This window comes from Oryza brachyantha, chromosome 2 (assembly GCF_000231095.2).
Source record: "Oryza brachyantha chromosome 2, ObraRS2, whole genome shotgun sequence".
NCBI lineage: Eukaryota > Viridiplantae > Streptophyta > Magnoliopsida > Poales > Poaceae > Oryza > Oryza brachyantha.
The window spans coordinates 14,755,608-14,772,847 of record NC_023164.2 but is presented as its reverse complement, the minus strand read 5'-3'; the positions used below and the strand labels follow the sequence as shown (position 1 = coordinate 14,772,847).

The 17,240-nt window shown below is 39.1% G+C and overlaps 1 protein-coding gene across 1 annotated transcript; it reads right to left on the bottom strand.

The window, feature by feature from the left end:
• Positions 1–926: 926 nt before the first annotated feature.
• LOC102707561 (probable lysophospholipase BODYGUARD 1) lies at positions 927–5,627 on the bottom strand. The gene is made up of 5 exons (XM_006648627.3): positions 5,433–5,627; positions 2,126–2,379; positions 1,822–2,033; positions 1,473–1,734; positions 927–1,359 (listed from the first exon to the last, which is right to left on the bottom strand). Exons 1-5 carry the CDS (start codon positions 5,524–5,526, stop codon positions 1,063–1,065), a joined length of 1,119 nt encoding a protein of 372 aa, XP_006648690.2. The 5' UTR covers positions 5,527–5,627; the 3' UTR covers positions 927–1,062.
• Positions 5,628–17,240: the final 11,613 nt, after the last annotated feature.

Genomic DNA, 17,240 nt, shown 5'->3' with positions numbered 1-17,240 from the left:
GAGAGAGGCGACTACGGTGACCGCGATGAGGGAGTAGATCTGGAGCTGAGCCGACGCAGCGCCGAAGCCGAGCTGAAGTCGAGCCAACAATAATTAGCAACAATTAGCTACAATTAATCAGATCGTAGGGGGCAGATATGTGGCATCCATCCGGGTAGGGGTGCAGAGGGGCTGGCCTCCACCCGGGCTCCACCAAATTTTTTCCCCCATAACTACCCTAATCTAACTGGTCATGATGCCATCCCCTGCACTACTTCGTGCTGTGGATCCCGCCCATCATCCTCTACTGTTTTGTGGCTCCAGTTGCAGTTAAGCCATCTCATCACCTATCTATATCCACAGCTCACAATCGGTTTGCCCGCCTTTTCGGCCATTTCAGAATCCCTGGCCTGCCCCGCAACCCCTAACCCTAGGAGCTAACCCTAACCTTGATTCGAATCAGATTTGGACATCCACACAACATTTATGAATTAGGGTTTTCCAATCAAACATGTTTGATGATGTGCACTGTTCAGGAAGCTGTTAGTCAAATGATGAGCTCTGTTTGATCAATCGGTTATAGCCATCAATGACATGGATATCAATGCACTTGCATAGCTTGCTATACATGTTCAGCACTCTCTACTCGGCCCTAGTTTTATGATCAATGTTATGATGCCCTCGCACCGACTAAACTAGTCGAAGTTCAGGATGGTAATATACCAAATTTTTTGCTTATAAAATTTAACTGTTGGGTTTAAAAATAATTGAAGGTAACATTTTAATGAGTTTTTAGCTAAAAACTTTTAGCAAAAATAGGGTTGTGAAAGAACCCAAATGCCTTGGCCGTTGTCACTCGTAACTATAACTAGCCGGTCAGCCCACATCCTTACGGCCCAACATATGGGATGCACGCTCTCCATAATCACTGTTCTGGCACAAAGAAATCCGTAAACAGAACGAATAGGCAAAATCTTATTTATCATTTCTCTACATATAAGATAGGACTATAAATGCAACTGCGTGCAGCCGTACGTGACAGTACCCAAAACCCAAAAACAGATAGATGCATCTTGGTCGGTCTCACTCGTCGCCGAGCAGCATCGACCTGACGATGACGTCCGGCATCCCGTCGGCGATGGGGAAGAGGTGGCCGGCCGTGGGCAGCTCGTGGTACCGCACCCACGGCAGCCTCTGCGCGATGTACCGCGACAGCTGGACGGGCACGATGAGGTCCTCGGCCCCGTGCCACAGGTGCACCGCCGCCTCGCCGCCGGGGAACGGGTTCTCCATCTCCAGCGGGCTCCACCCCCACCTGCCGAACCCCACCATCATGTCCCTGTGCAGGCTCTCGTGCTGCCCCTGCTGCCTCACCTGCGGCTGCAAACCCATCCCACACGCACACGCAGCAGCAACGCAATTCAACACATCGCACATGGACAAAATCATAAAACCATCGTCGTATACACATGTGATTAGTCTTGGTTGCTTACGGCGTAGGTGCGGTAGCCGAACTTGGGGACGGCGGCCATGTCTTCCCGGGAGAGGACGGCCGGGTTGAAGGAGATGACGCTGGAGGCCGGGAACATCTTCTGGGTGTTCCACCAGTAGGCGAGCCAGGGGGCGTGGTGCGCGACGCGGACCGCCCACTGGTCCTGCGGGAGCTGCACGTACCACGCCGCCGTCGACACGTTCGACGGGAACCCCGACCACCAGAAGTTGCCCACCGGCCCGAGGATGGACACCCCGGCGAGCCTGCAGCCACACCAGCGAGACTCGCTCAGTTTTTTTCTGTACCTTACAATGTTCAGAGATGATCGATTAAACGTGTACAGTAAGTACCTGTGAGGGATGTTTTTCAGGCAGCTCCACATGATCTCCCCGCCCATGGAGTAGCCGATGAGGTAGAACTTGGGGCCGAGCTGCAGGCTGTCGGCGAGCTCCTCAATGTCGAACGCGATGGTGTCCTCCGTCCTGCTCGGGTGCGGGTCGCTCTCTCCGTACCCGGGCCGATCGAACGAGAGCATGTAGATGCCCAGCTCTTCTACCAGCTCCTGCATGTCGTCCAGCAGCTTCCGATCAGTCTCGGCGCGACATTTTCAGATCACATTCGTGTGTGCAGTGTAAATAATCGATCGAGACTTACGGGGGACACTTGGACAACGTCGTATCTGCAGGAGTCGAAGCCATGGACGAAGATGATCTTGTGCCTGGCCTGGTCCCTGGGGACGCCGTACTCGTGGTACGCCAGGTGCCTCCCGTCCTTCAGCTGGACCCTTGGCCCGGTGACCGGAGGGCCTCCCGGAGTTCCACACGTCGTCGGAGCCGGAGGCTGGAGCTGATAGTACAGCACCGCCAGCAGCAGCACGAACGGGATTGGGAACACCGTGGACATCAGACCTGTCAGCAAGGAACACACTCTCTGAGTCGAATTGATCATTAATTCCAAACTCTTTTCAAATGCTTAGTCATTCCAAATTTGTATTTTTAAAAAAGAAATTTATATTTGGGTTTAAACTATTTCGGTCGATTTATCGTGGCATCAGGTACCGGTGTCAGAACCATTACCAGTCGTAAGTCGTTAATTGGGCGGTTACCACTGGTTCTTATGAACCTTGCTGCGAAGTACTGTTATACTATATTTGTCCTAATATATAATTATTTTAATTTGTTTAGAAAGAATTAAGGTTAAAAAATAATATGGGAATGAGGGTAGACGTAAAATTGAAATTTCTTTTTTTAATAATGAGTGATTGATGGAACAAGTACTTACTGTTGGGAATAATGATATAAATACTTATAAGATTTAAATAAAAAATGATTATATTTTAAAACAAAGCGAGTATCATCCAATTGGGTGTACGTGTAATACTAAAAGCGCTATATAACATTAATGTGTTGACTTTGCGAGGTTCAACTGTCGCATGTCGGCATTAGATATATATGCTTATCAATGGTCAACTCTATGTCTCTTATCTATCTAGATATTACAACATGACACGAGATGCATTGAAAAATCATGAATCGAACTAGAAAGCACTCCAATTATCGTAGGAATTAATTAAGAATAGTTTCACTGCTTGATGAAATTCAGTCTAGCTTAGTTGGTTGGAGGTGTGAGTGCTGTGAAAAACCGACTAGCTGTCCTTGTCGGATGTGTCCAACAATTAAATTTTAATAATATTATGCTTTTTTTGGAGTTTAAATACATGCAACTATAAAATTAAATATATCCCTCCTATTTTTCATTTGAACCATTATAGCTTGCAGTTAACTCAAAACATAGAAAATGATAGGTTTCTGACACAATTAATTGTACACCAAGTAGTAACATGTCTAATTTATATTGCACAAATAAACATAAAGAGGGTGATGGTTTGCCTTTTTTCAAAAAGCCAAAGGACATATTTACACACAAAAAAAATAATTTATGAATAAAATATTTATACATGTATTCTTGGTGATCTAAAAGCTAAGATTGGAAAATAGATTTTGGTGAAAAAACCCTAAAAATCAACTTCAATTTAAGGTTAAAAGTTTAAATTTTAGCTTATAAGCATAAGCACAAACGAAAAAAATGGGGATGAAAAATTGTGTAACAATGGCACTAAACATGCTACTAAAGGATAAATTAGTTAATTTGAATTATCAAGTGCAACATTCCAACGATTATCTAACAATCGCTAGACTAGAACATAGTTTCAGTGTTCACGAGCGACAATTGCAGCATATATCACGTTAACGCGACAATTTTGTTGCCATTTCCCTATGTAGGTCCGACTGCTTTTACCACAAGAATTACACGACCTAAGTGTGGTTTCTGTTGGTCTCAAGTTGAGCATATCTTGTTTTAAAGCGATAGGTTTGAGGTGTCCTGCACCACCACGTTTGAGGTAGTTCAATAATGTCCACAAAACAATTCCTTCAAAAAAAAAAAACAAATTAACCACAACACTAGCACATATCTTAAATTTTCAATGCTTATGCCTTGTTTAGTTCTAAAAAATTTCCGCGTTCACCCGTTACATTGAATTTTCGGACACATGTATAGAGCATTAAATATAGTTTTAAAAAAGCAAATTACACAATTTGGAAGGAATTTGCAAGACAAATATTTTGAGCCTAATTAGTCCATTATTAGTTATAACTGCTACAGTAACTCACATGTATAAATGGCGAATTAATTAGGGTTAAAAAATCCGTCCCATGGTTTCCTGATACTTTATATAATTAGTTTTTTAATTAATTATTATAATAGACTTCTAATATTCAATCAAACATTCAATATAATATATATGACATATAACCACTCTTTCTTCTCCGGGAATCGAGGAACTGGAGAAGTGGATAGAGAGAGACGGAGAGAAGAAAGATAAAGCGGGAATTTATTGTTCGGTCTCACAGTTGGATACGCTGTGAATGCCATAGGGCCTGTTGATCATCACTGTTCGAAAACTGTTGTTGATATTTTTGTAAGCAAAGTGGCAATTTTTATGAGCCGCCCGGCCCACAGGGTCCGGTCTTTTTCTTTCTCTGCAGTACCTTTTTGTTGGAATGGCTTTTCTATTTTAACCTTGTTCACGAAACCACCCACAAAATCACATTAGCTACACGCAACTCCAACTATTGGATGGCACGGAAGAAACGTGAATGGATACATACGGGGTGAGTGGGTGGGTTTTTCACCGCATCTTTGTAAATAAAAAATAATTTAAAAATAAAATATTAAAGGTCATGTAGTGATTAAATATTTAAAAATTTTAGTTTCATCAATTAAATCAGATCAATGTTATTGGACGATAATCTTTTTGATCGTGTACGCAAGTCAAAAAAACACATACACGTGCTCCGCCAGCCCCAGCCTCTATCATTGTTTGACAGAAGAATAAATAAAATCAAATGTTTGATTAATAGCAAAAGTGAAATTTTAATGATCTAGTAATTAAGGCTAGAAAATAAACTTAGGTGAAAAAACCCTAAAGTTAATTTTAAATTTAAGGTTAAATATTTAAATATTGGTTTATAAATATAAATAGAAGATGAAGCGGTAGTAAACCATCCGGATGAACGAGAAGGACAGATGGTTAACGCCGAAAGCACTGGTGGCTCACAGCATTCAGTACCCCGCTCGGCATGCATGCCGACAAACGCGGACCTCGCGGGCGGCCCCGTTGCCCGTAGCAGCCTGTCGACGACCATGGACAAAATACGGCGCAGTCACATCTTGTGGCAGATGTGTGGCATCGCATCAATTTTGAGATCGAAATGGCATGGCAAAGGAGACAAAAAGAAGTGTAAAACAGAGCACGCGAAACGCACCGCGAGCAGTAGCAGAGCACGGACAGGTTGCGAATCACGAGAACGCTGTGTTCCTGGAAGGATGGAAGGAGGGAGGCGATGCGATCGAAGAGAGAGAGAGAGAGAGAGAGAGAGAGAGAGAGTAGAAACCGAACCAGATGTGGCGGAGGACCGCGGCTTCGTCGGCGACGCCTTCCTGTCGGCGCCGTTGGCCGAGCCTGGCCGCTTCTTGTCGGAGTCGGCGGCCATTGATGGATACCACTGCTACGGCGGTCGCGGGCGGGGCGGGGCTCTGTGTTTGGGAGGACGGGATGTGAGGTCGAGGTTGCGGACGACGAGGGGGTCGAGGCCCCGTGACCATCTATATAGGCCCTGTTTTTGGGGGTGGTAATGGTATACGGACGCACCCGGTTCCACCCCCCGAGCAGCCGGGCGCTCGCTCGCTCGCCACGCCACCTGCCGCGCATGCACCCTCCCGTCGCCTTCGCGAGTACGCACTCCTCCCTTTCACTGCAACGGATGGAGACGGGAACAAGCCAGGGTACGGAGACGGCGTCCACACAGCATGCAGGTCACACGACGGACGAAACCAAGCAAAGCGTCCAAGCCGGGGCGGGGGACGTTTGGCTCGTCGCCGTGTGGAAGCGCAGGAGGCACGGCGCGAGCTTCCGGGTGGGGAGGGGAGGGGAGGGGAGACCGCGTGCGTGCAGCGGACGGGAGGGATCGACCGCGAGACGATGGGTCAAAACTCAAAAAAGGACGTGAAAGGAACCGACGCACGCGTTCATCGAGCTCGTGGGCGCGCCCGCAGCTCGCACCAACCGCCCGCCAGGTCGGTTGGACCGGTCGCCGGTGCGTGGCCTTTATGTAGGCAGAGAGAGTACTGGTGTGCCAATGTTTTCCGGTTAAGACCCTTTTTGTTCTTAAAAAGTTTTTTCAAAAACATCATATTAAGCTTTTGATATAAATGGAGCATTAAATATACAAGAACATTAAAACTAATTATACAATTATAGAGAAATTATGAGACGAATCTTTTGAGTCTAATTAGTACGTGATTAGCCATATGTAGTACAGTAATCTATATGTGGTAATGACATATTAAGTAAGCTCAAAAGATTTCTCTCACAGTGTCTTGACGGAATTTATAATTTATTTTATAATTAGACTACGTTTAATACTCAAATATGTATCTGTATATCCGATGTGATGTTTTGAAGAAAAAATTTGTAAAGTGAACAGGGCCTAAATACACCAATTCGGCAATTCCGCACGGCACAACGGGATCCAAGAGGATATGTATTCGGTGGCATGGTTTGTTTGTTTTCTTTTTTTTTTTCTCTCCCTCGACACATGTGATTAGCGTTCTTTAGATGTGTCCAACTCCAGAGGGCATCACTCGAGTACGATGGTTGGGGTAAGATCGTCGGGGGTGATGGCACCGATGTGATGGAAAAGGTAGCAAGGCTCCGTGGAGTGATTGTTTTAGATGTTTCATGAAAAAAATCTAATATAAATTTATAAATAGAAAAAGAAATAAGCTCTGAGAAAAACCTCAAAATAAACTTTAAATTTAAAACTAAAAATTTAAATTTTTATTCATAAGCATAACTTAAAGGACGGATGTTACAACCTTCGGATGAAATAGATTGTAATTTCTTTTCTTAGCCACCACTTTCCCAGTCTCATATTGATTTCGGATTTGGTAAAAAGGTGTCGCCACACTTTCGATCAGATTTTAATGCCCTGCTATGGACATATTGTGCAACTCCCCCACCCCCCCCCCCCCCCGCCTCCTGTTTCCCTTTGCTTTCTTTTTATTTTATCTGTTAATTTGCATAGGTAGTATCAACTACATAGTTAAACATTTTAAGTGTCATATCTCATATATACAACAAAGTACTAATGTATAGTGTAATCACAATATAAATATAGTGTTATTTTATACAAGTATAATGTAATTACAATATCACCATGTGTAATATGTGAGCTCTTTTTCAGTACTCCTGACTAATTATAGGCCATTCATCTCTGAAGATCCAGTGGTTGAAAAGTATCTTACCTCCTAAGAGGTAATATGGAATTAATTACCACCGAAGGGTAATAATGACTTTTGGCAGCAATAAATACTAAAAGAATTAATATAAAAACTTTGTAATTAAGAGCATGTTTTTGAAGACCAATCAATTACCATTTATTAATATTCCCTTATCCCTTACATAAATAATAAGCAAGTATGTCTACCTAGTTTGTAGTAAGATATAAAAAAACAAATGTTTCAAAAGAAATAATTGTAGTAAGATATAAAATTAATTACATTCATACATATAAATAATTTTGGTGCATTACAAAATTGAAGTACCAAATAAAATTCTTATTTAATCTAGCAAATTAAAACTTGATAAAATAAATTTGAATTTCAACAACAAAACTCAGATCCTAGTAATCAAATTCAACGTCTGAAAGCAAATAATTGTTAGTTTTTACGTAAAATTTGAACTTAAATATCATGATTTTAGTATTGAATGTGTTTCGTTGTGTTGAATGCATGCATGCATCCTTGCAATCAATCAAACCATCAATCATGGTTCAATGCCAGGCTAATTATTCATTAGGCCATCTCAATATAAGTTTTATGGACACGATTACTTAGTGTGGCTAGAGTGGCATGTCATCTAAAAAGTTTAAAACTAGGATAAAACACCCCTCTCTCAATACATAGTTTTATCTATTGTTGTTTTCTAGGTTACATGTGAGACATAAGCTATCTAGGTAACAGTGCATAGAAAGTTTTATCTCCATGAAACTCATTTTATCTTTCTCTTCATTAATACTTTGTCACATCATCAAAAATATCTACATTGCACCCTATTTATTGCCTATAAAACTCTGAGATTGGCCTTATGTTGCTTGTTTTACTCAAATCATGCATGGTCACTAGTTTGTTTTATCGGATTGCCCCTAGGCAATAGAAGGCTAGGATCAATCCAAGATATTACCTCTTGAGAGGTAAGTGGAGTATCTTAGAAAAAATCGTAATATGTAACGTAAAAAATGACTTTTTTTGTGAAAAATATGGCGACATCAAAACATCTTGTCCTTATTGATTTTTTAGGATGAGGGGGATGAGCCTCTACTCCTCGCACTATAGATGCATAGTGTCTGCCATCAATTCTTCTCAAATACCAGTTCCTACTGTAGAAATTAAGCATGTAGTCAACTTGAGAGCCTGCCTCTGTCCGCTCTGGCCAACGCCTCTAGCGTGAAATTTTGACATTTTAGCCTTTTTGAAAAACTTATCTTATAAATAGATCCGTGAAAAAACTTATCGTACAAATAGACCTTTTTGATCGCGCCAATGACGTTGGTGCGGTCAAAAAGGTCTATTTGTACAATAATTTTTTTCACAGGTCTTTATAAAATAAGTTTTTCAAAAGAACCAGAATGTGAAAATTGCAGCCTCTAGCGAGCTCTTCTCGTGCAAGCGATATGCTGGTGTTGACAAACCGTGGACAGTGTGTCTATGTTCGTTGTCTTTGGAGAGTTCTGAGAATGGAGGCTGCTCAGTTCTCACTCATCTAATCCTACATGTACATGTATATGTCCAACCTCGCCGCTGTGATATAAAAATTTCACACGTCGATACAGTTGCAGTATTCCGAATCCATGTAACGCAAAAAAAAAATCAAGAAATGCTTGAAAAGGGGAAAAAAAAATCAAGCACGTAGCTTATCTGAATTCTGAAATTCTGAGAGGTGACAGCAGAGCAAAAGCGCCCCCATGGAATACGTCATTACGTTGAAGTTATGAATGAGACAGTGCTGTTTTCCTCAAGAGTACACAACTGCACATGAAAATCAATTAACTGCAGTATCGGAAGTAAGGAAGGGAACCGAAGTTTCTTCGTATGTGACCACTTTTTTAAGATCTTTTTTTCAGCCATTCGCTATTATTGGTGATCTTCTGTCATCGGTCCAAGCAACTGAGTAACGAGAAATACTTGTACTTATGATTAGCTAAAAATAAAATTTTTAACTTTAAATTTAAAGTTGATTTTGTGTTTTTATCGTCATTTATTTTTCAGCCTTAACATTTAGATCGCTAAAAACATATATAAAATATTTATTTATATATTAGTTTTTATTTAAAATATACTCGTAGAAAACCAAAACAATCATCCACGAGATATTTTTCTAACAATGACTCTCAATATATAAGGTCAGTTCCAACTTCGAGTACCAGTGTGTATGATGAAGATTTTGTTCTCTGAATGGAGAAAGGACAACAAAATCAAAGTCAGCTTATAGGAAATAAATCAAGTTCCAACTTGGATTGATCATTGATGCTCACCGATCTGATCGGCTATTTACTTGCACATAAATAAGTGAGTCAGCGAGGATGTGAGATCATACTAAGCTCTAAACAAATTAGAAGTGCCGACCTTGATACATGGTTGAGAACGGAAGGCCAAACAAGCGCAAGTTAACACAAGTAGGACAGAGACAGTGCGATATATATGACTTCGTGTTACTAGTCTCGCTGTACCATGCATGTCAGTTACATGAAAAAGATACCAATTTGCTGGGATTGGCTTCTCTGATGATTTATTTTTGTTGCTTCTAGATCCCACATAAGTTATCTCCTAATCTACCGGTGCTGTATGTGGTGTGTATGCCAAGTGAAAATTATAGCCTGCAATTTTGTTTACCTGATGGAAATGGCACAGTGTTTAGATGTACATGACACAATCAGAATGTGCGCATTTCTGTCGTGCCTTGAATGGACAAAACAAATGCACTAGAGTACTGGTCTGGGCCATGAATTTTCTATCTCAATATCTTAAAGCACACATCTCTTTAAGTCGTAGATTATTTGCTTGATGGAATCTCCATTATCCAGTAGAGAGCATCCCTTCAAGTCCAAGATTGCTGATGGTGTCTGTCTGTTTGATGTGGTTTCTCTTCTTAAAACAAATGACTTGATTTTTTCCCCCTATTGTACTATTTGTAAATAAAAATATTTGGACATTAATTCTGTCATTTTCACAAACCAGATTAATGAATTGTCATGTAATGTTCACAAACCAGATTAATGCATTGAACTGCTCCCTTCTTTTCTTCATACCAGGCTACTAGTCGACAACAACTCAGACCTGTTCATCAAGAGGTCTGAACTCTGGACCATGTTGCACGGTTCTTGGAGTTCAGGGAGAAACCAACAACTAAAAGTGTGGAAAAGTTTACTTTGCTCGGAATGTCATGAAACCGATGAAAAACTCAGACCTCATATCTGCATACTAGTCAAGAGTAGCAATCCCTGACCATATTTGTATCACTTTCTGCTAATGCTAGATCATTTGCATTCACATTAGTATAGATGAATACTGACTGTTGTTTTTAGCACTTTTGCTTTACCATTGTTCTTTCTGTCTCTATCTTCCTCATTAATTAATGACCTTTCTCTTACGAAATTGACATGCTTGACCCTTGCCAAGTTTTAACCTTGGAAGTGCGTTCATCACATCAACTTTGAAGAGACTGATGTTGGTGACTGTCTGAACCTGCACCTTGCTTCTAGATTCTGAAGAACGATCGGTGCCCGTCTACACGCTGCCTCCTGAAGTCATAGAGTAGTAGTTGTAGTAGCTAGCGGAGAAATTAGTATTACTTCGAATTCGGGCTATAGAATTCTAACTTCAAAATTGAACAACCATGAGGTGGATTGTCCAGTGTCCCGCAGACTGAAAAAGCCAACTTAAAACATTAAATGAGTCTCTAATCTCTTTGGCTAGTTATTACGGTATAGAAAGACTTTCTCTGTGTTGGGTCAACATCTCTTGGTTTTGGGCCAATAATTATAATTGATATCAAAACTACTCATGTGGTGTAGGCTCAAAGCCCAATAAACCGTGGCACGAGGCACTACACACAAAGCCTAGTGGTGCTTGTGTGTCAAACCAGCCAACTTAAAAACTAGTTTTTGGGTGTACAAAAGTTTTCTTCCAGTTAGGGGTTGTTTAGTTTGCGAAAAAATTTTGAAAATCACATCAAAACTTTAAACACACATTTAAAGTACTAAACTTAGTCTAATTACAAAACAAATTTCAGATTCCACCTAGAAACTGCGAGACGAATTTTTTGAGTCTAATTAATCCGTCATTAGCACATGTTGGTTACTGTAGCACTTATGGCTAATCACGTCCTAATTAGACTCAAAAGATTTGCCTCACTATTTCCTCCATATCTATACAAATTTATATATATATATATTTAATGCTTCATTTAAATGTCCAAATATTCGATGTGATGTTTTTGGAAAAAATTTTGGGAACTAAACAGCCCCTTAGAGCAACAAACAATACCTCTCTTTTTTTTCTATGAAATAACGGCAAAACTTTCACCATCATATCCTGCAGATTCATTGATTGAATGACCAAAGATTGGGTGGGTATTACAAAAGCCCAAGTAAAGTCCACTCTAAGGTGGTGTTTGGATTGAGAAATTTTTTAGCAGAAGTGTCACGTGAAATGTTTGACCAAATGTCGGAAGGGGTTTCCGAACACGAACGAAAAAACGAATTTCACGGCTAGCCTGGAAACCGCGAGACGAATCTTTTGAGCCTAATTAATCCGTCATTAGCACATGTTGTTTACTGTAGCACTTATGCCTAATCATGGGCTAATTAGGCTCAAAAGATTCGTCTCAAGATTTCTTTCATAAATGTGCAAATTAGTTTTTTAATTCATCTACGTTTAATGCTTTATTTAGGTGTCTACAAATTCGATGTGATGTTTTTAAAGAAAAAATTTAGGAACTAAACAAGGCCTAATATATGAGGCCCAACATGGGAGGTAGGACTTTTAAGAAAATTAAAGGGACATGCAGCAGCAGTAAAGGTGCTCTACATATTTATAATAAGAAAATATTGACCTGATCATGAGCAAATCACGGAATACAGGTAAGGGATATTGAGATTTTGAGCATAGGATTAACCGTTTGTTCGAAATATATATTACCAAACAAATAGACCAGAAAGAACATCTTTTAGCACTAAATGATGTGCTGGTTTCAAATATACTTAACTGGACAAACAAACAAGAAAAACTACAAACACAAAACTTGCGGAGAATCGCACAGTGCGGTTGGCAACGGGGAGGTGGCAAACGGCGACGATTGAGGAGGTAGGCGTGTGGCGGTGGTCGCAGGAGGCTAGGGGCCGGGACGGAGTTTTTGTGGCATAAAGTCGGAGGGTCGAACGATGTCGTTGACATGTGAGCCCTATCATTAATGTGCACATATATTAGCCACGAAGTCTCTCTAACTTTTAACTTTTACGTCAGAGCATCTCATTTCATGCTAGGGGTGAGGGTCTGGTTGACATGGTGTGCTGGTGACAATAAGAAGCGCGAGCGCAAGACCTAGTAACATGGACCAACAAGTTTATTGATCGCTTTATAATATAACATTCGATAGTAAATATTTTTAAATATATTAAAATACTCTTATGTACTTATATATATGGTTAATGGTTGGTTTAAATCGTTAGAAGATAAAAAAAAGTAATAAAACTTTGTGTATGCCCTCTTTACCTATCATGGGAGTTTGCGTATTACTTTCAAGATTTTTTTAACATATAATTTATCTGTTATATGCAATATAGTATATACTTATTTAAATATATATATATACATAAACCTCCATGTCGTACAATGAGGCTATGCAAAAAGTTTTCATAATTGTTTGAAACTGATAAGGATATAAATAAATAGTTTTGAGTATATATAAGGGCATTTTGAGTATTTCTTTAAAAATCATTCCTAATATGGCATTTTGTACAACCATTGACAAACGTATTAGTACATTAAAGAAATTGATAATGTTAATGATAGATCATTGAACTATGACAAACTCAATAATATGGACTAAGTTTCTCTCTTTAATAAAATAGTTTCCAAAGGTATACAGAGATCGGGGTGTTATACCTAGCCATTTGACAAATGGTGTCTGACACAATTAAAAATACACAAGCGTGCTCGCTTGCATAGTCTGGCATGGGCACGTGTATGGGACTTGCGGATGAATTGTCCGACAAATAGACTTCTCATGCTTACACAGATGTAAATTTATTTTATAGTTTTGTTTTGCTACAAATCTCATCGGACTTATGCAGAGTTTGTTTTTTGAACCTTTTTCCTACAGATCTCACTATATTTATCGAGAGTTTTCTTTTAGAATTCACCAGCTTATTTAGTCTGCATGGTTTTAGAATTACGTGTTACTTATCTGGTATGGTTATGGGTCATACATATCGTGCATAGTGACATCTCTATAAATATGAGTGTTTACCTCCACCCAAAAACAACTTAGGTTTTTATCACATCATCTGTACTGTGTTGTTGGATGTTGTTTACTTCATCCGCTCACCGGCGTGCACCGGTAGATTGGGAAAGTAAAGTAAGCCTCCAAACCATCGCTTTCTGCGTCCTACACCAAAAAATGGTAAATGCGTCCTACACCAAAAAATGGTAAATAAGACTTTTGGAAAGCATTATATATGACTGATTTTTGTTTGCACACCGACACATCTTACTTCCTTAGGCTACGGTGCAGTGGCGTTGGTGTTTACTTCGCAACATCCGTTGTTACCAACTCTTTGGTTCAGAGCCGATTTAGAATTCAGTACATTTTGATCATATTTCGTACTTTCAGTCTATTAATCTTCAGTGCTAACGTATATATATTTAGATCACGTGCATATACTTGCTGAATATCCATGCTTTGCTATGGATAAAAGAAAATATATTAATATTACCTAACGTAAGATCAAGGAGTGATCTACATGTTTTTGTGATGAACAAATTGGTGGTTTGCGAGATAAATGTTTTGTGATATTTGACCGGACGGTTAGACCGCAGGTGTATTGGCGGTCAGACCTTTCAGGTTACTGCGGTCAGACCGCAGGTATCTGGGCGGTCAGACCGGCAGGTCAGCCCCGAAAGTTTCAGCTTTCGGTTTTCTTTTCGGTTTTGGATTTGTTCTTCGTGAATTCGACTTCTAGTTGGTTTTTATACGTATGGGTACTGTTGTTTTGCTAATCATGAGTCAAGTTGGAGATAGCTTGGTTGAATATGGTTTCTTTGTTTGATTCATGTGCAGGTGACTTGATGTCTCGGGAGAGTGTTGCCAGTGATGGATCGGAAGTCAACCGGGAGATAAGTTGACGTCCGGTGGTCGAGATATCATGCGGGATACTTAGGCTAGAATTCAATGCACGTGGTGGTGAAGATTCCATGTGGTATACGATGGAGATATTATGTGCGTATGGGATATGGAAGTTGAGTTCGGATAGAGTCCGGATTTGAGAAGGTTTGTTGTATTAAAGATAGAGATATGGTTAGTTACAGATAAGGATTGTTTTCCCACGAGATTAGAAGTCCTGATTCGTGCTAGATACGTGGGCCTTGCATACCCACGTCGAAGTTATAAATAGGTACTACGGGGAATGCCCCCGGTGAGCTTTTTTGTGCCGTTTGAGAGGAAAAGTTAAGGTTTTGACTCTATTTCGATTTTAGATCGAAAGTTTTGGTTAGGAGTGCTTTCTATGTACTTTGTAAACATTAGTTGATCAATAAAAGTCGAGAGATTCAATCTACATCTTGAAGCTTTGTTAATCGGCGTTTTTCCAGGATCCCGACGGTCTAACCGCAGGTAGACTGGCGGTCTGACCGGCCACTCAACGTCGGTCTGACCGAGGTTATGCGAGCGGTCTGACCGGCCACATAACGGCGGTCTGACCGGTAGTACATTCGCCGTGCAACCGGAGGCTTCGTAAGACTTTTGTGAAGGTAATCTTTTGTTTCCATGAAAAGATTTGGTTTTTTGATCTAGCTACCATTCACCCCCTCTGTTAGTTCTTTTACTCTATATTTTCCATTAAATGCGTTATACATCTTTTTTAAAGGTGATATTCACATTATATCTAGTTATCTATTTAGATTTGATTGTTTCTTAATATTAATAAGTTTAATGGAAAATTTGTAAACTTTATAATGGGGTAGGTGGGGTGACAGATTTCACCACTATTTTTTTTAAAGAAGTATAGATATAAGATGAATTTGTAGATTACAAATTCAACATTATGGTTTATTTATGAAATAAAATAAATCTACGTATGCTTTCATTTTCAACACAAATAACAATTATTTCCAGCGATGCTTTTCCCTTAGGCTGTTAAGCTCGTTAGCCGAGATGGAAAATAGACAATACGGCCTCTGCTTTGGGGAAAGCATTAAGCATAATTTCTTCCTCGTTGGAAAATCAGCTTACGCTTTTCCATTTGACTTTTTTTTTTTTTCTGAAACCGAACTTTTCCATTTGCTTTTGCATTTGAGAACAAGAGAACATTCGACAAAGATGTCATGTGCCCAAAAATGATAAAGCATTTGGCATTTATTTTGTACCTTCACCTTAATTGGTGTATCTTTCAGAGTTGTATGACTGTCTATAGAGCTGTGTTTAGTAATAATTGGTAGTAATTCATTAAGCAAAGGCCAAAATGTTATTCCATTATCTTAAAAAATAAAGCTGCGTTTAGTGCGGATCCAGTCCTCCTTACAAGAAACAAGCATTTTCCACTTTTTTTTTTCACCAAGTGATGGTACTGAACTACAGATTGAACTGAAGTAGCTTTAATTACACCTAGGGAACGATTCGTCTTTTTCTTGCGGGTGTCAACTCTTCTGTAAAATTCTTTTGCATTAGCAAACTCTAAAGTCCAAATTGACATGAACGCAAGCATTCAGTGACCTATGGCCAATTGGCTATGAACAATCATAGCTTAGCTTTAAATTGCACATATTACACTAGCCCATGTATTATTTAGGACACAATTCACCGTATGCCACTATAATTTTACCCGATGACTTCGATCTACGTCCCTACGGTTTGTTTCGTCACTTGTATACCTCTGATTTTTATTTGGATCGCTTAAACACACGTTCTGCTAATTAACCATTAGTTTGACTATTGGTTATGGTAGAAATGACTTTATTGTTCTTGGTAGGTTGCTCAAAGCTAGAAATGCTTGGTATACAAATTATTTGGGTTGTGTAAAAATAATATGGGATAAATTACTAAATATTTTTTATGGTTTTCTAAAAAATGGAACATAATTTCATTAAAAATTCAAAAATATTCATTGTAATAAAATCAAGCTTCGGATCAAATTCGAAAGTTACGTTTCAATGAATATGTAGTGAAAAAATATTTATTGTAAAATGGGGATGAAATTGTTTTACAAAAGTTATAAATTAATTTTTAAAATTTTCAATAACTTTCAAATTAAATTTGATGAATTTTGTACATCCTACCAAAAATTTAAACCCAAGTAACATATAGATTTAATTAGTTCTTAATTTTCTGGTGAAAGTAATGTATGGATTTTATCATAATTTTTTTTAAAAAACAGAGTTTTAGATTTGTTTTTCAAGTTTGGCATTAAATGATTATATCCTATTTATTTTTGTATAAGTTAATTTTTTTAACATGAAAATTATAGAGTAGGTAGCTCATAAGTACGAGAGATGGATAATATAGTTATTTTAGAAATATTTAATAGTCAGCTAATGATCAACTAACAAAAATGGTATGGATGGATTAAGATGAAAACTTAGAGGCATGCAAGATAAAATTGAGTACATAAGAGATTAAAAAAAACTTTCAAGGGTGCGCATGAAATTTTCTCATTATTTAGTGTCGGAAGATAAGAACTCCATATATGTTATTGGAAAAATAACAAATATACAGTTTATCGCTAGCTACGTGTGGAAGTTGTCATCTTTATCTTTTAGGTTGGTATTACAAATAATTTTCTGGTTTGTAATCGAACCGTGGTTTTGTAATTTGTAGTTGTTTGACATATAACACTTGCAATAACTGTACGTAGCTTCTCCGAAGCAAAGGTTG